The sequence below is a fragment of the Bufo gargarizans genome, chromosome 2 (genome assembly GCF_014858855.1).
Source record: "Bufo gargarizans isolate SCDJY-AF-19 chromosome 2, ASM1485885v1, whole genome shotgun sequence".
In the NCBI taxonomy this organism is placed as follows: Eukaryota; Metazoa; Chordata; class Amphibia; order Anura; family Bufonidae; genus Bufo; species Bufo gargarizans.
The window spans coordinates 255,660,665-255,686,422 of record NC_058081.1 but is presented as its reverse complement, the minus strand read 5'-3'; the positions used below and the strand labels follow the sequence as shown (position 1 = coordinate 255,686,422).

The following is a 25,758-nucleotide window of genomic DNA, read 5'->3' as shown; positions in this document are numbered from 1 at the left end:
GGGATGCAATAGGGTAACTTCAATTAGTTGTTCAGTCGGGAGATAAGGAATTGGACCACATAACTCTCATATTGACATCCAAATGGTAACTATAAATATCAGAGTTCTGGAAAAAACCCTAACATTTTTTAACAATTTTTTTTTTATAGAAGGCGAAAAAGTACTTTGCCATATAAGTGGGATCAAGTCATTGCCAAGAACAATGTGCTTTTAAAAGCAGTCACCAAATGAAGCAATTTAAGTACATAGATTGAAGACAAAGAGCGATTAAAATATAGGAAAATTATATAACCGTAAATATAAATTATATAACCGTCAAAGGAAATATTTCAAAACTAGAAATTAAAATGTATATTACAGATAGCCAAAGTTAATAAAAATACAATGTCAACCCGATGTCCCCACCCAAAAGAGAGTCCTTCAGGTATGTTTATTAACTGCATGAATTCATCAAGGAAAATAATAATTTATTATACAGTATAGGCTCTTGTCATATAAGAATCTTCAATCAATGTGAACAGTGTAAAAGATGGATGACTGTTTTTCTTTAAAGTGTAGCAAAATAAAGATCTCAATGTCATTATAATTTTAGTTTGTTGCCACTGTCAATAAAATATTCAATCATTTTATGATGAGACCAGGAGTTTATTGGTTGAGAATATAGATGTATGCCAATCTTTTATTTTTCAAAAGACCTTGACTAAGAATTTTCCAGCAAATCGGTTGACTTGAACTGCCAGCACTGCAAACATACTGAACGTATACCCTCTGCAATAATTACTCATTTACCTCTTCTAAAAAAAAATCAACATAAACTAAAAGAGTGTATGATCAGAGAGTTAAGCAACTACCTTACGCTAGTTACCAAGATATGAAGAAAGTAACAGATATCCCGCTAATGGCCTGTTAGAGAAGTCTGGTTATCAAGCCCTAAAGATTGAGAGCCACAACTACGCTGTCAAAAACTCCCACCTACAGTATTGGAGTGCCTCAGATTAATACAGCCTTTCAGCACGCTAAAATGTAGCAAATATTAAGTTGCACCAAATTATTAAAACAAAAGCATGCATGAAGTTTGTATGCACCTTGTGTGGGGCTGAAATGGGTGCACTATAGGGGGTGTGGTGTATGTTATTTGGTGTTAAAATTAAAGCTTTAAGAGTTTTATTTTTATTTTGTTCAGGGGAAAAATACTATATATGTAAAATGGCTCACAGACATGATAAAAAAAAAAAAAACACGTTCACAGGTCACATGACCCTGTGTCAGGACATTATCGCTGAAGCGGAAAAAAGAAAATGGTGCTGGAGAGAGTATCACTGAGATGGATATGACTTTTTTTTCTTTTTCCACTTTAACCCATCGGTACAATTTCCAATTTGTCTTAGTATGTTCATAATTAAAAAATATTTTTACATTGTATGTCAGGGATCAGCAACCTCCGGCACTCCAACTGCTGTGAAACTCCAACTCCCAGCATGCACATTTACTTAGCTGTTCTTGCAACTCCAATAGAAGTGAAAGGAGGATTCTGGTAGCTGTCCCTCACACACAATGTACTTGCTTCTGAAACCCGTACTGCCGCTGCATCTCCTCATTACTGCCTCCTATTGGCTGCACAAACCCTCACACCGGATGTTTTCATTTGCGCGCCAGGGAGATGCAGCGGCTGCTATGCGGGCTTCAGAAGCTATGTGGGTGCCGAGGAGCGAGGTAGGTACATTGTGTGTGATGGGCCCGGGCACATAGGGGGCATTTCAGGGGTTGGATAACACCTTTAATAGGATACTACCTTTAAAGGGAACAAGTAACCTTCAGCACGCCCTATTAAGTACAATAATACATTGTAGGACACCTGCTGCTGAGTCCAGATCAGTAATTTGTATGTCAATACTCACCCCAATCCCCTGCTATGTGCCCACAAGCTGACTGTGAAATGCATAGAGATGTGTGGCGAAACCAACCTCGCCACTGGGTTTTGGAGAGGGCTGTTTAAAAGCCTCTTGCCTCAGGATTATGGCCCATAGTAACTTTAAAGGAGAAAACAGACCGGCCGCACAGCTTAAATCTGTCTGTAGAATTGTATTTTATGTTATTATGCGTTTGGTTAAATTGTATGTTATATGAGGGCACCCAGATAGCTAATATTATTGTATTCGTGTATTCTGAGTGCCATTCACCTAATGATATGCACTCAGACTTGAGCTATCTGGGGATATGTTAAATGTCTGTGTTTGCTGTGGGGGTGTGCCATTGTGTGTTTAAATGGTGATGTCTGTCCTGTTGTCTCCACATGTGTATTGGCGATCTCCCTTTGTCCTGAGAGATAATTGGATTGCCTTCGGTTGTCTCTGGGACAGAGAGGAGGAAACCATGAGGAATTGTGGGGATGTGTTGCATCTGTTCTGTATTTGCAAAACTGTAATAAAAACCAGGCTGGGTGTGCCAGCACATCATACCACTGCTGACCCTCAAGACGGAGCCTTGTCTCGTTATTGGGGGGATTCCCTGTATGATGTTTGAGACTGCCAGGAGTGTAAGCTGACTGTACGCTTTTCCTGTTCGTCTGCTGACAGCTATTTGCGAGGTTCCAGTTTGGAGTGCTATTTTGTATCCAGTTCGGGAGGTTGGTGTTCTGCAGTAGCTGTGCCTGTCTCTCGGAAAGGGGCATATCACCTAAACGGATTTTAACCCCTTGTCTGCTGAAACGGTCTGTTACAGAGGACTTGTCCATTAATTAATCACCCCCCCTCTCTGGAACTAATATTCTCTCTGAATTCTGTGAAAAATCCATCTTGATAAAACCAAGAAGGGTTGCCTGCTCACTTAAGGATACAATTACATTGTTTCACAGAAGTTTATGGTGAGCAGAGGGGGTCAGAGCAGTGAGCACAGAGAAGCAGGTGATGATTCAGTAGTTAATATTAATGGCGCATTCTGAGATTTTGTCTCATAGAAGTGAATGAGGCTGAGCGCAATATCAAGCACAGTCATTATACAATGTACGGCGCTGGGCTTGGTAAGCACAGAGAAGGTCGCAGCGCTCACAGTAGCACCGATGCCTTCTCGAACAGCCGATCGGCGGGGGTCAAGGGTGTCAGACCTTCACCAATAAGATACCGATGACCTATCCTTAAGATAGGTCAATCAGGATTAAAATCTCAGAAAACCCCTTAAAGTGTTATATCTTACGCTTAGTACATCACTACTGCCAAGAACTTCTCTATAATGTCCTACATGTTGCTTTTGACTGATTCTGAGAGACTGTGAGACAGGAATTAGAATCTCTTGTCTCAAGGTGTGTCCTATTAGAGGAGATAATAGCAGCTAGTCTTCACACACCAGGTCAGGAATGAGAATGGTAGATGGAGCCTGGAGAGGAGAAAACTGCTAAAACTTGCTAGACTCAAGTCATCGAATAGTCAGATATACTGTTATCACTTGTGTGCACACACAGCATCTTATTCTGAAAAGTCATCTAAAGTGGTGTAAGTATACAGTGGTCCTAGACTACATACTTGTGCACGTCAGGCATCACTTATGTAAGGATTTCTGTATACAAAGAAGAGCTGAAATTCTGAAAATATCATTTACTACAACCATCAGTAAATACAACATGGATATCTGATTCTGCAGTGTTTAAACGGGAAAGACAAATGGAAGACCTGATAAGAGCACAGCGGAAAATCAGGCATATTTCCACTTGGTGTGAGTGGCTTGACTCCCAATAATCAAATCAATATGAACATTATGGCTTCTAGGTAGTTAAGTCTGCAGATGGTGTAGTTTCTGTACTCCTATTTTTCGTCCTCTTCTTTCTTCTTTAGATTCTATACTTTGTTTACGGGAAATTCTTCTAGTAATTTTCTTCACTTATCTCAGATGCAAGATGGAGTATATTATGATATCCTATAATGCTGTCATCTCATGTTATGTCTCTTTGTTTGCAAATTCAGATAACCCTTGAAAATCACATAAAATAACTGCATTACTGGCAATTACTTAAAGTGGTATTGGTTTTAGCAAAAGAATGTTAGTTGTTTTTTAAATAAAAAAATGAATGTGTTTTTTAATACTCTTATAGTTCCTCAAGATTTCCAAGATTAGATCCAATTCAATAGGAAGTAGAATTGTCTGCTTTTAGTGAATAATTTTGTCACAGTCGTGTGATTGACACACAGCCGTGACATCCATGACCTCAGGTACAGCAACAAGAGGAATTTGTACTATTAGGCCTAACTGGCATACAGATTTAACTCCAAAAATTAGAATATCTTGCAAAAGTTCATTTATTTCAGTAATGCAACTTAAAAGGTGAAACTAACATATGAGATAGACTCATTACATGCAAAGCAAGATATTTCAAGCCTTTATTTGTCATAATTTGGATGACTATGGCTTACAGCTTATGAAACCCCAAATTCATGATCTCGGAAAATTTGAATATTACATGAAATCAATAAAAAAAAAAGGATGTTAAATAGAAAAGTATAATCATGCATATGTACTCAGTACTTCGCTTCGGACCCTTTTGCCTCAAGGCGTGGCATGGATGCAATCAGCCTATGACACTTCTGAGGTGTTATGGAAGACCAGGATGCTTCAATAGCAGCATTCAGCTCTTCTGTCTCATCTTTCTCTTGGCAATGCCCAATAGATTTTCTATGGGGTTCAGGTCAGGTGAGTTTGCTGGCAAATCAAGCACAGTAATCCCATGGTCATTGAACCAAGTTTTGGCACTTTCGGCAGGGTGGGAAGGTACCAAGTCCTGCTGGAAAATGAAGTCACCATCTCCATAAGCTCGTCTGCAGAAGGAAGCATGAAGTGCTCCAAAATCTCCTGGTAGAGGCTGCATTGACTTAATGAAGCACAGTGGACCAACACCAGCAGATGACATGGCTTCCCAAATGAACATAGACTGTGGAAACTTCAGACTGGACTTCAAGCATCTTGCATTGTGTGCCTGACCATTCTTTCTCCAGACTCTGGGTCCTTTGTTTCCAAATGAGATGCAAAAGTTGCTCTCATCAGAAAAGAGGACTTTGGACCACTAAGCAACAGACCAGTTCTTTTTTTAATTAAGCCCAGGTAAGACGCTTCTGACGTTGTTTGTTGTTCAGGAGAGGTTTGACAAGAGGAATACGACATTTGAAGCACGTGTCCTGGATCTGTCTGTAAGTGGTGGCTCTTGATGCATTAACTCCAGCCTCAGTCCACTCCTTGTGAAAGTCCCAAACACCTTTAAATGGCCTTTTCCTGACAATCCTCTCCAGGCTGTGGTCATCCCTGCTGCCTGTGCACCTTTTTCTTCCATAATTGTCCCTTCCACATAACTTTCTATTAATGTGCTTTGATACAGAACTTTGGGAACATCCAACTTATTTTGCAATTACCTTTTGAGGCTTTCCCTACTTAAGGAGGGTGTCAGTGATGGTTTTCTGCACAATTGTCAGGTCAGCAGTCTTTCCCATGATTGTGAGTCCTACTGAACCAGAATGAGACAATTTAAAGGCTCAGGAACCCTTTGCAGGTGTTATGGATTAATTAGCTGACTAGAGTGTGACACTTTGAGCCTAGAAAAAATATTGAACCTTTTCATAATATTCTAATTTTCTGAGATTGTGAATTTGGGGTTTTCATAAGCTGTAAGCCATAATCATCCAAATTATAACAAATAAAGGCTTGAACTAGCTCACTTTGCATGTAATGAGTCTATCTTATATATTAGTTTCACCTTTTAAGTTGTATTACTGAAATAAATGAACTTTTGCACAATAGTCAAATTTTTCGAGTTTAACCTGTATCTCTAAGCGTCACTGATGAAGCAAAGCCAAAACATTGTGGAATAAAAAAAAAACGAAGTAGTAGAGGATTGAAATGGCAGTTCTACTCCAACCTTCCATCATTCCCCAAAACCTCCCAATCCCAATGGTTTTATTACTAACTCGACTAAATATCTTCCTTTTAGCAAAACAAGCTTCTGATTAAAACACTGGTGACACTGTCCAGCACTTTGTCACCTGCCCACTCATATTTATCACATGCATTCATGAGTTACTTTGGCATTCCAGTGCACATCTTGCATGATGTATGCAGTCCTGGAACAGGAGTTCAAGGGTGCATATCTTTGTTCAAGATGTGAGCAAATTACCCGTTTGGAATCGCAAATCGAGTCTCTAAATGGCCAAATTGCAACACTGAGAGGATTTGACAATTTGCAAAAGAGTTTGCTTCTCACCGAGCAAGCACTCTTTGGGGTAGATGAGGGGGAGGGTGACAGAGAGGAGGCTGAGGAAAGTGAGGTAGCTAGCTGGGTAACATTAAGAAAGCGGGGTAGAGGGAAGAGTGTCAGGGAGGCTAGCCCTGATCTGACACACCCCAACAAGTTTGCACGTTTGGCAGATGAGGGGGATGTCAGTCCAGGGATGGCACTGCCGCAGCCAGACACTTCCTCTGCCAGTCAGGGGAATGTCAGCTCCGGTAAGCAGGGGCCCAGGAGAGCAGGGCAGGCCAGACAGGTGCTGGTAGTGGGAGACTCAATTATTAGGGGAACAGATAGGGAAATCTGTCACAAAGACCGTGATCGCCGAACAGTGTGCTGTCTTCCAGGTGCTAGAGTTCGACACATCGCGGATCGGGTTGACAGATTACTGGGAGGAGCTGGAGAAGATCCAGCGGTCATGGTCCATATCGGAACCAATGACAAAGTTCGGGGTAGGTGGGGAGTCCTTAAAAATGATTTCAGGGATTTAGGTCAAAAGCTGAGGGCAAGGACCTCAAAGGTAGTATTTTCCGAAATACTACCTGTACCACGGGCCACACAAGAGAGGCAGCGGGAGATAGGGAAATTAACAAGTGGCTCAAAAACTGGTGTAGGAAGTAGGGGTTTGGGTTCCTGGAGAACTGGGCCGACTTCTCTGTCGGCTACAGGCTCTATCGTAGGGACGGGCTGCACCTCAATGGGGAAGGGGCAGCTGTGTTGGGGAAGAAGATGGCTAGAAGGTTGGAGGAGTGTTTAAACTAGGGACTGGGGGGGGGAGGGTAATTATGTTATAGAATGGGAAGATAGTGCAGATAGAGACCGGGGGCAAGGTAGTGAGACTGGGGGAGGAATGGAAGGAGGGACTAGAACAGTTCAGAAGGAAAGGTGTAGAGTAAAAAATATACATAAACCTCTCAAATGTATGTATACTAATGCCAGAAGCCTGACTAATAAAACTGGTGAACTGGAATTAGTGATGTGTGAGGAGGACTATGACATAGTGGGAATAACTGAGACATGGCTGGATGATAGCTATGACTGGGCAGTTAATGTACAGGGTTACAGTCTGTTTAGAAAGGATAGTCAAAACCGGAGAGGGGGAGGGGTCTGCCTTTATGTAAAGTCCGGTCTAAAGACCACACTCCGTGAAGATATAAGTGAGGGACATGAACATGTGGAGTCACTGTGGGTAGAGATACATGGCGCTAAAAACAATAATAAATTACTAATAGGAGTTTACTATAAACCACCTAACATACCAGAGTCCACAGAAAATCTACTACTAAACGAGATAGACGAGGCGGAAAATCATAATGAGGTGGTTATAATGATGGACTTCAACTACCCAGCTATAGACTGGGAAACTGAAACTTGTATATCTCATAAAGGAAACAGGTTCTTGGCAATAACCAAAGACAATTACCTCTCCCAACTGGTTCAGGACCCGACTAGAGGGATGGCCATACTGGACTTAGTATTAACCAATAGGCCTGACAGAACAACAGACGTGCAGGTTGGGGGACACCTGGGAAATAGTGACCACAAAGTAATAACCTTCCAATTATCATTCAAGAGAGCGTTTCTACAGGGAGGAACAAAAATACCCAAAAATAAATAAAAATACCAAACTTCAAAAAAGCTAAATTTAGCCAACTAAGAGAGGCCATAGGCCTAACTAAATGGGATAAAGTCCTCACAAATAAAAATACAGCCACAAAATGGGATATCTTTAAAAGCATCCTAAAATCTCAGTGTGAGAGGTACATACCGTATGGGAATAAAAGGTTAAGGAACAAAAAGAAACCAATGTGGATAAACAGAACTGTAAAGAAAGCAATAAATAACAAAAAGAAAGAATATAAAACACTAAAACAGCAAAGTAGCACGGAAGTACTGAAAAACTATAAGGAAAAAAATAGAACATGTAAAAAACAAATAAAAGCGGCCAAACTAGAGACTGAGAGATTAATTGCCAAAGAGAGTAAAACTAACCCTAAAATGTTCTTCAATTATATAAATGTAAAAAAGTATAAATCTGAAGGTGTCGGCCCGTTAAAGAGTAATGAGGGGGGAGTCGCAGAGAGCGACGAGGAGAAAGCAAAGCTGTTAAATATTTTTTTCTCCAATGTATTCAATGAGGAAAATAAACTGTCAGATGACATGCCGAATGTTGAAATAAATTCCCCATTAAAAGTGTCCTGTCTGACCCAGGAAGAAGTGCAACAGCGACTTAAAAAGATTAAAATAGACAAATCGCCAGGACCGGATGGCATACACCCTCGTATCCTAAGGGAATTAAGTAAGACCCTTATTTCTGATATTTGCAGATTCTATATTGACAGGGAATGTCCCACAGGATTGGCGCATGGCAAATGTGGTGCCAATATTCAAAAAGGGTCCAAAAACAGAGCCTGGAAACTATAGGCCGGTAAGTTTAACATCTGTTGTGGGTAAACTGTTTGAAGGTTTTCTGAGAGATGCTATGTTAGAGCATCTTAACGGAAATAAGCAAATAACGCCATATCAGCATGGCTTCGTGAGGGATCGATCATGTCAAACAAATTTAATCAGTTTCTATGAGAAGGTAAGTTCTAGACTTGACAGCGGCGAATCAATGGATGTCGTGTATCTGGACTTCTCCAAAGCATTGGACACTGTACCAAATAAAAGGTTAGTATATAAAATGAGAATGCTCGGACTGGGAGAAAACATCTGTAAGTGGGTAAGTAACTGGCTCAATGATAGAAAACAGAGGGTGGTTATTAATGGTAAATACTCAGATTGGCTCACTGTCACTAGTGGAGTACCTCAGGGGTCAGTATTGGGCCCTATTCTCTTCAATATATTTATTAATGATCTTGTAGAAGGCTTGCATAGTAAAATATCAATTTTTGCAGATGACACTAAACTGTGTAAAGTAATTAACACTGAAGAGGACAGTATACTACTACAGAGGGATCTGGATAGATTGGAGGCTTGGGCAGATAAGTAGCAGATGAGGTTTAACACTGACAAATGTAAAGTTATGCACATGGGAAGGAATAATGCAAGTCACCGGTACTAATTAAATGGTAAAACACTCGGTAACACTGACATGGAAAAAGATCTAGGAATTTTAATAAACAGCAAACTAAGCTGCAAAAAACTGTGTCAGGCAGCTGCTGCCAAGGCAAATAAGATAATGGGTTGCATCAAAAAGGGCATAGATGCCCGTGATGAGAACATAGTCCTACCACTTTACAAATCATTAGTCAGACCACACATGGAGTACGGTGTACAGTTCTGGGCTCCAGTGAACAAAGCAGACATAGCAGAGCTGGAGAGGGTCCAGAGGAGGGCAACTAAAGTAATAACTGGAATGGGGCAACTACAGTACCCTGAAAGATTATCAAAATTAGGGTTATTCACTTTAGAAAAAAGACGACTGAGAGGAGATCTAATTAATATGTATAAATATATCAGGGGTCAGTACAGAGATCTATCCTGTCATCTATTTATTCCCAGGACGGTGACTGTGACGAGGGGACATCCTCTGCGTCTGGAGGAAAGAAGGTTTGTACACAAACATAGAAGAGGATTCTTTACGGTAAGAGCAGTGAGACTATGGAACTCTCTGCCTGAGGAGGTGGTGATGGCGAGTACAATAAAGGAATTCAAGAGGGGCCTGGATGTATTTCTGGAGCGTAATAATATTACAGGCTATAGTTACTAGAGAGAGATCGTTGATCCAGGGATTTATTCTGATTGCCTGATTGGAGTCGGGAAGGAATTTCTATTCCCCTAAAGTGAGGAAAATTGGCTTCTACCTCACAGGGGTTTTTTGCCTTCCTCTGGATCAACTTGCAGGATGACAGGCCGAACTGGATGGACAAATGTCTTTTTTTGGCCTTATGTACTATGTTACTATGTTATTCACAATCCAAGGAGTAATAAAGGGAGACAGCTCAAGAAGGAACAGTTCACACAGAGACATAAATGTATAAATTACACATTTAACAGAATTTTTTCCCAAACAACTATATATCAACCTGCCCATCTACTCCTGCTCTATAATATTCTGCCTGCACTGCAATTTGTGGCAACAGGTCCTCCTTAAATCTATACACGACCTATCAGATAAGTGTGTTTACATAGCTGTATCAGAAGACTGACAATTTAGGAGTGGAATCAATCTCAAAATTCTATGCATTTCATGATTATAATTTTTTTTTATGTGTGTTTTTTTTTTTCTTGGCATGGATTTTCAATCCACATACAGGAAGAAAATATGTTCCATATGAAAAACAATGAGCATTTCCCACTGAAATCAAATGGTGGATTCCACATGGATTTTGGTACAGAAAACATAACCTAAACATGACCCAACATGACCTAAAACACCAGATAAATCCTAATCTAGTCTTTTAGAGGGGTTGTCTCACTTAAGCAAACAGTATTTATTATGTAGAGAAAGTTAATACAAGGCACTCAATAAATGTATGGTTATTGTTCATATTGCTTCCTTTGCTGCCTGGATTAATTTTTCCCTCACATTATATACTGATTGTTCCCACGGTTACGACCACCCTGTAATCCATCAGCCGTGGTGCTCGCGCATGCACACTATAGTAAAAAGCACCAGCCTATGTGCGCTCCCATTGTCCCGACCACCAGAGAGAACAGCGCTTTTTCTATAGTGTGCAAGCACGGCCACCGAGGATGGATTGCAGGGTGGTCGTAACCATGGAAATGATCAGTGTATCATGTGATGGAAAAATTTATCCAGTCAGCAAAAGGAGGACAATAACAATACATTAATAAGTGCCCGGTATTAACTTTCTCTACATGATAAATGCAATTTGTTGAAGTGAGACAACCCCTTTAATCATTTCCACCATGTTTACCATGAATGCAAAGAGTTCGCCCAGGCCACCGAATTATGGCTGGCACTGAATCGGTTACTGAACCATTGTCTGCTCAGACCATTGCTGAACAATATTTCAAAGTACCTGAAAGATACCAATGGGTTTAAAGTGTACACTGAATAATGTTGTGGGGCAGGAGGGTTTCAAACTTGTGTTTGACGTCAAGCGTTTTTATACCCAGATACCGCACAATTTGGGGGTTAAGGCCTCATGCACACGACCGTTGTGTGCATCCGTGGCCGTTGTGCCGTTTTCAGTCTTTTTTCGCGGACCCATTGACTTTCAATGGGTCCGTGGAAAAGTCGGAAAATGCACCGTTTGGCAGCCGCATCCGTGTTTCCTGGCCGTAAAAAAAATATGACCTGTCCTATTTTTTTCACGGTCAACGGTTCACGGACCCATTCAACTCAATGGGTCCGTGAAAAATCACGGATGCACACAAGATTGTCATCCGCGTCCGTGATCCGTGTCCGTTTTTTCCTATCATTTCAATGGCAAACTTGACTTAGATTTTTTTTTTTCATTTTTCATGTCTGTGGATCCTCCAAAAAACAAGGAAGACCCACGGACGAAAAAACGGTCACGGATCACGGACCTATGGAACCCGTTTTTGCGGACCTTAAAAAAAAACGGTCGTGTGCATGATGCCTAAGGCTGTAGAACAGATGCTTAAAAACAGATAAAAATTTGAATTCCATTTCCTTTGTTAAAGAATCCCTTTCATTTATTTTGACACATAATGCTTTGTATTTGATAATACACTGTGTAGCCAAGATGATGGTACAACCATGGGTTCTCTAGTAGCATGCACATTTTCAAATGTATACCTTGCGATTTTCAAGAAAAAAAAATAAAAAAAAAATCAAACATGTTAGATTATATCTGTATGCCAGTCCAATGCAGAGGTCAGAATGGCTGTTACCTATTTGTGTCAGTTCTTCTCCTGCAGATTTTGGATTTTTATTCTGGAGCAATAAAAGTTATACTTTAAAGGATTGGCGTATTCCACTACTATTTTTCTCTTTGGATGTACATAAGAAGAGTAAAATATCTGACTTGATTAACTGACTCCCAATCAGTTGAATTGTGAAAATGTAATATATTGTTGTCTGCTTCAACAATAAAAAATAAATTAATAAAAAAAGAATAAAAAAAAAAGAAACCACCCAAGTGTGTAAAATATGTACTTATGTGACAACACTGTTACCAAGTAAATGAAGTTTTAGGAAATACATGAGTTTCCATCTATGCCCTACATTTGCTGAGCATTAGGTTGTACAAAGTACATAGATGGCAGTGTGTCATTCTGGGAAGGCAGTGAGAGCAACGTAGTAAACACTGTGTATTCACCATTATGCTGCAGCCTGTGATAGATTCAATCACAGATACCATTACTACATGACATTGTGTATTACTTACAAAGGATATCTCTTTTCCTATATTGTAGTGCTGGCAGCAGGTTGCAAGCCAGACAGAATGAGTTACTGCCTCTTTAGAAGCCACTTATTGCAACCGACAATAGCTTTAGGGCAATCTATGTAAAGCAAAGGCACACTTTTATGTGCACACACTTTACACCCTGAATCTTGATGTCTGCAGTTTAATCATTGTGTGATGTTTAGGAGATTGGAATAGCATCGAAGAGCCAGAAGGAGACATGGCTGGACTTATAATACACAAGGAAGCAAAGAAGTTGTGTGAATAGGTTTTTAAACTAAATAAAATAATAATCTGTAGACTTCCAACAATAAGTGATTGTACCAACTTTTCTAAACTTTGTTTTGTAAATCTCTTGTTGCCATATATACACATACATACACACACACCAAGAGCAGTAAAACATTCTCACTTTTATGCATAACTCCAAGAGAGTGATTATTTGTGCTTTTTAAGATGTCGGCAGTGACTAAGGCATTACTTCCTTATCTGCCCCAAAAACTCTCTTCTACAACCCCCTCCCCATTCTCAAACTCTGAGGAGGACTTCACTGATGAGGTACCTTCCAGATGTTGGTGAGGCAGCTTTAACAAAAAAAATAATCTATTGCATCAAGCTCATGCTTTTCTATGGATTTACCAATTTCTAGTTTAGCAACAATGCTGAATGCTATTGTATTTATTTCAATATTATAATGTATGCAGAAGACACATTTTAAAATACAGGGACTTAGGCACTACCCTGTATTGACTGGTGAGGACCCAGTAAAAATAAATAAATAAATTAGGAAGTCGTAATGAATATGATACATTTAAAACTTAAATTATTTTTTGTCAGGGAATATTTTTTAAATGGAGCAGAGCTAGTTAAAATGCCACAATCATTACCTTAACACACAGATCCCTTGCTACTAATGTTCCTATGCGGATCTGGTCCCTGCTGCTCTCCATTTCATTTTCTAGTCCAGAGATTCATAGTTAAAAGTATAAAAACTTGGAATTCCTGTACAGACAGTTACTAGCCACTGTGGGGACCACCACAGCCATTGATTGCCTGAGCGAGCAGCCATTTCCTTGTGTTGAGCATGGGGACCATTGATTTCCTTTGATTCACAGCTACATCACTCAATACTAATATATATAGACTAATACATAATAATCCATGCATGCTGCTGCTTCTGAGTGTTCACTAGAAGCTCTTCACTTCTCTACGTTTACAATGCATGGGAGACATCATAGCATCTGTTCTACTGCTCTCTCCATAGTCTTCTGCCGACATTGTGTAACCAGATCTCTCAGTGAAGCTGAAGGACCATATATCTCTGGATTCAGATTCTACAAAGGAATTCAGAGTGATTGAAAGAGGCATTTTTTACTAATGAGATATAAAAAGTCTCCTTAAGAATATATAGTAGTGTGCAAAACTAGGAATATACAGTACTCTGAGAAACTTTTGAGTTGTTCCAAACATCTTGAAACAGCATCTCCAAACAGCTGATCGGTAGGGGTCCCAGGTGTCGGACCCCACCATTCAAATACTGATGACCTGTCTAGAGGTAGGTGCCTGAACCTGGTTTACTTAGATCTGCATATAAGTATTACGCACTAAACAGTTGAATATTTTTAATCAAGACAATCTGCAATTATGTGCACTGTAGAGATGAGTAAATTGACTAACAAACTGATCTGTCTCAGTAGCCACACTTATTCACCTGTAGGGGGCTGTCTCTACAAGTAAAAAAAAAAAAAAAAAAAAAAAAGAGCCCATACTTTTTTATAATTGACAGGGCCGACTCTGTCAATTTCCTGTCTGCGCTACTGCCGGATGCAATAGCGGGTGGTGGAGCATCCGCAGTAGCTGCTCTTAAAGCCAAATTTGAGATTCAGCAGTGGCGCAGGCAGGAGATTAACAGGGCCGGGTGGAATATCAGCCTGTTAGTCATAAATAAGGTGGGCGCTTGTTCACCTAAAGGGACAGTCCCCCACAGATGAAGAAATCTGGCTAATGAGATAAATCTATTCGTTAGAACTGAATCGCTCAACTCTTGGTAAAAAAATAAATAAATATGGTTTTAGAGATAAAAAGAGCATAAAAAATAAATGGACATGAGCTTATAATCTGCTTACAAAATAAGCATACAGTACTTTACTTTTCTCATGGGATAAATACTTCCAAGACCTGACCTTAAAAGTACCACAAACAAATAATCTGATGTACCGAAAATGACTGCCATCTTTACTAATACCTTGAGACTGAAAACAATATCCCAGGGGTTTGAACCCTAGCCCTGTGTTACTCAGTGTAAGGAGGTTTTGTAAGTGAACACATTTGTCATTTTATAAGCCAACAGTAACGATACAATGCAGACAGATTTCCTCAATGGAGCAGGTTTTCCCCTATGTACTTATTTCTCAGCTTACAGATTTTTTTCTCTCAGAGTCCCAGCAGTAGCTCAAATTCATGAAATAAATCAGTTATAGAGACTGCACGAGGACAGGGGGAATCAATTTACCTGAATGCCATCAAGTAGCTTGCTCATGCACCAGTAACTGTCAGCTTCGATGTTCCGCAGCACCTCTTCGGGCAGACTGGAAACATCAACATTTTCCAGTTCTTCTTCTTCGGCTAAAATAGAGAGGGAACACAGTATAGTAGGCAGAGTGCACAAATTCAGAAAGCTAGGTCATGTACAACCATTTCCAAAAAAAACTGTGTGATCAACAACATTGGCAGCTAGAGGAAAGCTAGGACTACCTATCAGATCATTTTATTGGAGAACCTGATAAACTAGTTTGACAGATACAGCATAGATATACTGACAAGATGAGCACATCTGTAATACACAATAAACAGGAAAACTACTATGGTCTGCACTTAGCAGAATCAGATAAACGACTTAGGGTACTTTCACACTTGCGTTGTTTGATTCCGGCAGGCAGTTCCGTTGCCTGAACTGACTGCCTGATCAGGCAAAATGTATGCAAACGGATGTCATTTTTTCTGACTGATCAGGCATTTTTCAGACTGATCAGGATCCTGATCAGTCAGAAAAATGCCTAATCAGTCAGAAAAATGCATTGCAATATGGGATCCGTTTTTCCGGTGTCATCAGGCAAAACGGATCAGTTTTTTTTTTTTTTTTTTTTCATTTTTAAAGGTCTGCGCATGCGCAGACCGGAAGGACGGATCCGGCATTCCGGTATTTTGAATGCCGGATCCGGCACTAATACATTCCTATGGAAAAAAGTTCAGGCAAGTCTTCAGTTTTTTTCGCCGGAGATAAAACCGTAGCATTCTACGGTTTTCTCTTTTGCCTGATCAGTCAAAACGACTGAACTGAAGACATCCTGATGCAAACTGAACGGATTACTCTCCATTCAGAATGCATGGGGATATGCCTGATCAGTTATTTTCCGGTATAGAGCCCCTGTGACGGAACTCTATGCCGGAAAATAAAAACGCAAGTGTGAAAGTACCCTTAGAACATCTTTAAATCATCTAGTTGTTTGAAATATCTCAAACCTGTTGCTGTTAAGTACAGCCATTAACGGGGCACTGTCTTTTTTTAATTGGTAAAGAAATGACACAATTTTCTAATATACATGAATTTAAAATACAATTTTTAAAATTCTACTCACATACCTTTATTTATTAGAGTAGTTAGTTGATCCAGGCACAGTAGAATGGTATGGCCCATGGTCAGTATTGCGTAATGCTATCATGGACTAATTACAGCAAATAGGACTAAATATGGTGTCAGTATTGTGACACACTATATGCCATGTGAGCCCTGGCAGTCAGGAAGCAACTTGGTTACATGACAAATGTGCTGGATCACACAGGACACATGTATGTGACAACTAATAGTGACGAGCGACATAGGAAATATTCATTTTTTGCAATATTTTACAAATATTTCACATAATATTCGCAATAAATTCGCAAATTGTAGAATTCGCTATATCCAGTCATTAATTCCATAATTGCGCAAATCGACATTAACGATGCAATTTTTTTTGTGCAATACGTTTTATCAGGTCTTACTACATTTTACTGATTGCTGCAATAAGTATTGTTGTGAACTTGTGACATCACAGCACTATGTCTTTAGCATGTACAGTGGATATAAAAAGTCTACACACCCCTGTTAAAATGTCAGGTTTCTGTGATGTAAAAAATAAAAATTAGACAAAGATAAATCCTTTCAGAACTTTTTCCATCCACCTTTAATGAGACCTATAAACTATACCACTTAGGCTAGTTTCACACTAGCGTTCGATCGGATCCGTTCTGAACGGATCCGATCATATTAATGCAGACGGAGGCTCCGTTCAGTACGGATCCATCTGCATTAATAACTTAGAAAAAATTCTAAGTGTGAAAGTAGCCTGAGCGGATCCGTTGAAGATTGAGCCATAGGGTGACATCTTCAAGTGGATCCGTTCCCATTGACTTACATTGTAAGTCTGAACGGATCCGCTCGCCTCCGCACGGCCAGGCGGACAGCTGATGCAGTCTGAGCGGATCCGCTCCATTCAGACTGCATCAGGGCTGGACGGAGGCGTTCGGGTCCGCTCGTGAGCTCCTTCAAACGGAGCTCACGAACGGACCTATGAACGCTAGTGTGAAAGTAGCCTTAATTGAAAAACAAACTGAAATCTTTTAGGTAGAGGGAAGAAAAAAAATATAAAAATAAAATTATATGGTTGCATAAGTGTGCACACCCTTAAACTAATACTTTGTTGAAGCACCTTTTGATTTTATTACAGCACTTAGTCTTTTTGGGTATGAGTCTATCAGTATGACACATTTTGACTTGGCAAGATTTGCCCACTCTTCTTTGCAAAACACTCCAAATCTGTCAGATTGCGAGGGCATCTCCTGTGCACAGCCCTCTTCAGATCACCCCACAGATTTTCAATCAGATTCAGGTCTGGGCTCTGACTGTGCCATTCCAAAGCTTTAATCTTCTTCTGGTGAAGCCATTCCTTTGTTGATTTGGATGTATGCTTTGGGTCGTTGTCATGCTGAAAGAGGAAGTTCCTCTTCATGTTCAGCTTTCTAGCAGAAGCCTGAAGGTTTTGTGCCAATATTGACTGGTATTTGGAACTGTTCATAATTTCCTCTAGCTTAACTAAGGCCCCAGTTCCAGCTGAAGAAAAGCAGCCCCAAAGCATGATGCTGCCACCTCCATGCTTCACTGTGGGTATGGTGTTCTTTTGGTGATGTGCAGTGTTGTTTTTGCACCAAACATATCTTTTGGAATTATGGCCAAAGTGTTCAACCTTGGTTTCATCAGACCATAACAACTCTTCCCACATGCTTTTGGGAGACTTCAGATGTTTTTTGCTAAATGTAGCCTGGCCTGGATGTTTTTCTTCATAAGAAAAGGCTTTCGTCTTGCCACTCTACCCCATAGCCCAGACATATGAAGAATACGGGAGATTGTTGTCAAGTGTACCACACAGCCAGTACTTGCCCCAGATATTCCTACATCTCCTTTAATGTTGCTCTAGGCCTCTTGGTAGCCTCCCAGACCAGTTTTCTTCTCGTCTTTTCAATAACTTTGGAGGGACGTCTAGTTCTTGGTAATGTCACTGTTGTGCCATATTTTTTCCACTTGATGATGCCTGTCTATACTGTGTTCCATGGAATATCTAATGCCTCGGAAATTATTTTGTCCCCTTCTCCTGACTGATACCTTTTAACAATGAGATCCCTCTAATGTTTTGGAAGCTCTCTGTGGACCATGGCTTTTGCTGTGGGATGCGACTAAGAACATTTCAGGAAAAAACAACTAGAGCAGCTGATCTTTATTTGGGGTTAATCAGAGGCACTTTTTTTTTTCATCCCTCCACCTAAAAGATTTCAGTTTGTTTTTCAATTGAGTTGTACAGTTTATAGGTCACATTAAAGGTGGAAAAGATTCTGAAATCATTTATCTTTGTCTAATTTTTTTACATCACAGAAACCTGACATTTTAACAGGGGTGTGTAGACTTTTTATATCCACTGAATGTATGGACCTAACACCTTACACTATATCACTATGTAACCTACACTGACTATCTCCCACTAACTATCTGTAATATATATATATATGAGCTAACCATCTAATGTAATTAAATAAGGATCCAAATGAGTCTGCAGAGCACAGCAATGTCATCTCTCTCTCTCTCTCTCTCTCTCTCTCCCTGAACTGCAGAAAAAGAGCAGAATATTAGTTGCTAGGGATGTTGCTAAGCTCAGACAAAAACATTGCAGCCTTTTCATTGGCCCACAAGCAAGAAGCGGTAGTACTGATGAAAAAAAAAAAATCTAGGATATTTGTGATTATGAATATGTAGCACTACATTCTAGATTTTTGAGAATTTTCACGATAAAAATTTTCGATTAGAATATTTGCAATCAACACTAATAACTAAATAGCTAAATAGGACTAATGGTGGGAAATGAATTTCAATATGGTTATTACAATAACTACATGATTGTGTGTCTCTAAGTGACTTGTAAAATGGCTGCCTGTCTGTAGACAGATATTCTTAACTCGCTATTGACGACCTATACATGTCTTTACTGTGGTTAATAATGGGCTTTAAACCTGCACATATGCCTTCTTACAGTGGGGCTGGTTTAGCCCAAAACAGGTGTTCTGTGTTGGGTAGATTGGGTACCCGGCTGTCTTGTAACAACCAGGTAGCCGCTCTAACATTGAGAGTTGGAGAAACCTCCAGTCCCGACCAATTATCCCCATAACTGCTGCAGTCAATAGTGACCAAAGTTTCTAAGCAGCTTCACCAATCACTCCCCCCACGAATGCAATGGCAGATTGCTGATGCCTTTACATGGCAGCCGGGGGTCTAATAAAGGCCTCTAGGTCTGCCAGGGGCACAGCCTAAAATATTTCTGTCAGTTTTCTACTGTCAGCATAATAAACTGTACTGGATAAGTCCACTTGTGGGAATAATAACTGTTAAAAATAAGAAGTCTTCCTTGAAAAAGTTTTTAAATTGAAAAAATAAATGATGGATGGCTGCACCCACAATCATGTTCACGAAACAAAATAAAAAAAAATCTACCACAGGAAAAACCTGATATGTGAAAAGGATGAAAAGGATATGTGTTGCTATCTGGTTTCAACTGGCAGAAAAAAATATAGCTGAAACATTACTTTTAATAAAGTTAACTGTAAAAACAAACAAAAAAAACCCCACCACAACACACAGAGATAGATCAATGTGAGAGCTGCTTCCATACCGACAATGTCAGACAAGCAGTAATACTGTACATTCTGACGCTGAATAAACCACTATTAACCGGTTAGATAACTGGACAGAATGCCAGGGGTCACATGAATAATGCTATGTTTACACAGGACTGACTGACGTGTCCATGAACCATACCATTCTACAGTACAAACAGAGGTCAACTGCACTGATCAAAAAAGGCATGTGAGCAGAATTTTAAATACATATATATCAGAAAATTCTATTATTTCTTATTCTATTTTAAAAAAAAGGGACTTTACCCTTTCATTGCGCTTGTTTAGAACAACATTTTAAGGATTCATTCACACAGATTCAGAAACCTGCTGCTCATCATTATAATCTGCACTCCATGCATGTATACACAGTAGGCTGCACTTTGTCATCCTGCTAAAAGATGTACACTGCTTTGTTTTATTATGTTGTATCCTCTTGTAGCAGACATACATATATATCTGCTTTATAATGTGACTTACAAACATAATAAATAGTATGATACATATAAAATCCTATCATCAGAAAAATCGTTATGTATCTGGCTGACATTAGCGATGGGCTAATGTCAGCAGTACATAACTGTATGACTTATAACTCCCTGCCTGCCGCTGTTCCCTCAAAATAAAGACTTGTATAATATGCTAATGATTGAGCCTCTAGGTGCTGGTGGGAGCACCTAGAGGCTCCGTCTTCCCACCCTTTGGCACGCCCATGTCCAGTTGATTGACGTCCTAGTTCTCCTCTGTGCCCGTAAATCCCACGCCTGCACCATCCTGTTAGGATTTGGCACAGGCGCAGTGAGTGAAGGACGCTCTCCTGCTGCCGGCTTCCTCACTGCGCCGAATACTAAATGGATCGGCGCAGGCGCAGGATTTTAGGGGCACAGAGGGAAAACTAGGACGTCAATCAACTGGACATGGGCGTGCCAAAGGGTGAGAAGACGGAGCCTCTAGGTGCTGCAGCAATGCCCCAGTAGCACCTCGAGGCTCATTAGCATATTATAAAAGTCTTTATTTTGAGGAAACGGCGGCAGGCAGGGAGTTAAAAAAATAAAATAAATAATGACACTGTTATTTTCTGATGACTTTAGCACATCGCTAATGTCAGCCACATACATAACGATTTTTCCCTTACATAATAAAGGAAGGAAAAGACTGGACAGTAAAACAAAGGCACTCTGAGGGCAAAAATAATGAAATACCATTGTGAGACATGACGAGCTTTTCTGTAAATAAACCCCTCACTTAATTGGAAAAAATAAATTCTTATCTGCCCTCCACAATTTTACGACAAGGTCATAACTACAGATGAACGAATTTCATATTTTGAAATTCGTTCACACTTCGTTTTTTGGTACAATGAATTGCGTTATAGATTCCGTTACCACGAACCATAACCGATTCTGTGACGGAATGCCTTTAGAGGCATTCCTTTATAATTGAAGTCTATGGGCTGCAAAACGGAATCTGTCTCGTTTGCATTATGCAGGAGAGTCCTGCGTTATGGTCCGTGGTAATTGTGATTTGCATGTAACATATACATAAACTTATAAAACAATACCAGAATTATAAACGACAACCTATATAATTCCCTTTAACATACACCTGACAATAAATCAGATTTCATGATGGTGGATTTTTACCAGTTTTTGGTTATATAATATTTATTTGCATAGCGCCAAAATATTCCACAAGACAAATATCCTAACAGTCCTTTTAGACTATATGGCTGGCTTGTGCAGTCATAATAACACAGATTAAAATGAAATAGCACTATTATTGAAGGGTGAGCTACTTTCTCTGGACCCATTGCAGCCTTCTTCTCTTGAAGGGGTTGCCCAGTTTTGAAAACTTGTTATCATATACACTGCTATGGAATTCTAAATTATCACTGGAGGGAAGCTCTGTTTAGGATATTCATCTCTTGGGTAGAGGGGAGAGTGGTTACAAAGAGAGTGTCTCTCGCTACTGTCTTGTAGACAACCCACTGTTTTAAAAGGGCACCGTGTAATGCTTGATTGTCCCTGTGGTGGTGCTGCAGGGAAATTGAACACTTACTGCCAGGTTTTTGCACTGGTCATAGCTGATCACTGGGATTCAACAAGAGGACATTGTGTGATCACCTTAGGGTACTTTCACACTAGCGATATTCTTTTCCAGTATTGAAATCCAGTGAAGAGTCTCCATACCGGAAAAAAAACACATCAGTTTTGTCCTAATGCATTCTGAATGGAAAGCAATCCGTTCAGTGTGCATCAGGATGTCTTCCGTTCCATCCCTTATACACTACCTACTACATAGAGATGTATTATTGCTGGATCCGGTCCAAAGTGTTCCGGAAATTGCCAAATCACCAGATCTGGTTTTCCGGTCTGCGCATGTGCCAAGATATAGGAGGAGCGGGTTTCTCTTTTGATCTTTGAAAAAAAAATTAAATACCGGATCCATTATTCCAGATGATACCGGACGAGACGGATCCAGTATTTTGCCAGATCCATTTAACGGATCCGGAAAAAAAAGCTTTCCGTTTGTATACTGCTTTCTGGAACTGCCTGCTGGATTTGCTAGTGTGAAAGTACCTTTATTGTCAAGGGAACCTTCTAACAAGCAGGAATTGTGCAAAGCAGTGCTACCCTTTAATTACATCAGTGGACTTAAAGGGGTTGTCCAAGTTATATTTATTTATGACCTATCCTCAGAATAGGTCATCAATATCAGATCAGAGGGGGTCCGACACCCGGCACCCCCTCCGATCAGCTGTTTGAAGAGAAGGCGTGTGCGGTGTCAGCGCTGCCTCCTCTTCACTGTTTACCTTCTAGCCGTTGCATCTGCAGTGGTGAGCAGGTGTAATTACACCCAAGCCGTCCCATTCATTTCAATAGGAAGGCTTGGGTGTAATTACACCTGCTCACCACTGCAGATGCAACGGCTAGAAGGTAAACAGTGAAGAGGAGGCAGCGCTGACACCGCGCACGCCTTCTCTTCAAACAGCTGATCGGAGGGGGTGCTGGGTGTCGGACCCCCTCCGATCTGATATTGATGACCTATCCTGAGGATAGGTCATCAATAAATATAACTTGGACAACCCCTTTAAAGGAAATCTGTCATCTACATCATAAGCAATTGTCTATTAGCATATAGTAGCTTATTCCCAACAGTACCTTTGTTTCAAAGACTAGGGTTTTCTATTTTCTGAAAAAACAGTTTGGTATGTTAATGAGCCAAGTAAGGTGCCCAGAGGGGTGTTATTTTTGTATGAAGGAGCATAGTTACGACTCCTGGTAGTGCCTAGGCCCACCTCCTCTACGCTTTGACATGACGCCCCCGCTGCAATGTGTCCGCCCACCCCCTTACTATGTCACTTACCAGGGGCGGGGAGACACGTTGCAGCAGAAAATAGAAAACCCCAATCTCTGAAACAAAGGTTCACTTGGGAATAAGGTACTATGTGCCAATAGGCAATTGCTTTATTTCAATAGCCATGATGTAGGTGACAGATTTCCTTTAAAGGAGTATTCTCATCGCAGACATTTATGGCATATGCACAGGATAAGTCATAAATAACTGTGAGGCCTGCACATCTCCAGAACCTTGCCATATATGCTGTAAACCACTATGATATTCACAAGTAAAAGCAGTGCAGATGGACTTCCAGTGTCTAGGTCTGACCTGGTTAGCCACTTCACACCTTTCTTGACCAAGAGATTGAACCTGAATACACAGTAAGGAAAACAATGGCCAGCGAGTCCATTCCAGTTTGGCAGAGCTTACTGTACATTATTGTATTTTAATGTACCGATATCGGGATCTATACTAGCAGTACGGAGGCAGTCGTTAGGCCATACCTCTAAGCATAACATGACAACAAGGAATATGGCCAGTCTCGGGATCCTTCAGTGGACACTCTGCTCTCTGCCTATACAACATATGGAGGCTTGATACTATTGCAGGGATTCACCAAAACCACAGGAGTCCTCCTCAGTCCGCCTTTTTTTAAATTTGTATGCTAATCAGAATTATGATATACAAAGAGCTATAATGATGAAATGAGTAGTTTATGTGATTGCTGTCGTTAGCTCAGTCTGTTACAATTATGCATGGTTAATGTTGCTGTCAATGTCCAGACAGATTTTACTGAAAATATATGGTACATACTACTTTGCAGTTACCAAAAGTTATATATGGATTCATTTTCTTTTTTTTTTTTCCCCCTCATTTTTTTCATACTAATTATAAAAAAAGCATTCAAATTGAAAACTCTTTTTTTGTGAATTACGATTTTTTAAAATTTCAGGTAAATGGAATAAATGAAAAGAACACAGCCATTTACTAACAATATATTTTTGTTTCATTTGTATTTTGCAGTGTGGCATAAAAAGGATTTCTCTATCTGATTAAGTAAGTCTTTGTAGAAGTAGAGTTAATACGGAATCAACAAAATGCAGCCATTTGTTCCACTATTCACATTACGTTAAGTGCTATTTCAGAAAGAACGAGATATGAAAAGGTACTGTTTTATACGGTTACAGAAAGGTATATAAACCCAAGTGCTTATTTCTTCTTACATGTTTAAGTATGCCCACTGGCAAAATGTCATACAATGGCTGAAGAAAACTAGGAAGGGCTGCGGAGATCAGAATGTTTGATGGTCAGATGTCCAGATGTCCGGATGCACTCATCTGTGTTACCGTCAAGAGCAACTCATTTCTTTTCCAGATCTATGATGAATCAGATATGTATCTCTTTTCAGATGAATGCTTTTGAAACATTGCAAACTAGGTCAGCATCAAAGAAAAGATGCTGTCTTGAAGTGTTTTTTGCCTTTTATGTTTTCTTTTATCTGCTAGGATCTTCAAAGCAACTGGGCAATGCGCAATCAGCTAAAAGAAAATGGACTGCAGCAAATGGCTCCATTATACAAGCCAGAAGCAAACATTCCCTGTTTCTTCTGACACATAATTCGGAAACATAATAGTAAGCGTACTGTACTCTATGAGACAACCACCAAATGAAGGGCAAATCATACTTCAGAATAAAAACCTACTATACACAAATTAAAGCATTTCATAGAACAAAGTTATCAATGGAAACCTTGAAGATTTATCAAAAAGTTAAGTTAAAATAGTCTCTTGTCTTAGGAGAAAATATGCAGTTTATTTGTTTTCTAAGAATACCCAAATAAGCAGACAGATTTTTTTTGGTTTTCATCTTTCACTCCCTACTTCCTGATGCCATAACATTTTTTATTTTTCTGTTCACATAGCCGTATGAGGGTTTGTTTTCTGTAGGACAAGCTGTATTTTCTAATGGCTCCAGTTACTATTGCATAAGATGTAATGGGAAGGTGTTATTGAAAAAAAAAAAAAAAAAAAAAAAAAGGAATTCTGACATAGTTTTATGGGTTTTGTTTTTACAGCATTCCCTATGTGGTAAAACTGACATGACAACTTGATTCGGTGTCAGTACGGTTGCAGTGTTTCTTCATTTACAGTGCCTTGCAAAAGTATTCACCCCCCCCCCCCCCTTGACTTTTTTCGTATTTTGTTACATTACAGCCTTAAGTTTATGTGATGGATCAGAACACAATAGTCTAAGTTGGTGAAGTCAAATGAGAAAAACATATGCATAAAACTATTGTTTAGAAATAGAAAACAGAAAATTGGCATGTGCGTATGTATTCACCCCCTTTGTTAGGAAGCCCATAAAAAGCTCTGGTGTAACCAATTACCTTCAGAAGTCACATAATAAGTGAAATAATGTCCACCTATGTGCAATCTTAGTGTCACATGATATGTCATTATATATACACACACAACCTAAGCAAGAGGCATCACTAACCAAACACTGCAGTGAAGACCAAGGAACTCTCCAAACAAGTAAGGGACATTATTGTTG

The 25,758-nt window shown here is 39.8% G+C and overlaps 1 protein-coding gene across 1 annotated transcript in view; it reads right to left on the bottom strand.

The window, feature by feature from the left end:
- Nucleotides 1-25,758, bottom strand: part of TBC1D22A (TBC1 domain family member 22A) — a 620,637-nt gene that overhangs the window by 330,558 nt on the left and 264,321 nt on the right. Inside the window, exon 9 of the mRNA XM_044280236.1 lies at nt 15,116-15,228. Coding sequence (XP_044136171.1) covers nt 15,116-15,228 — 113 coding nt within the window. The remainder of the gene's footprint in view (nt 1-15,115; nt 15,229-25,758) is intronic.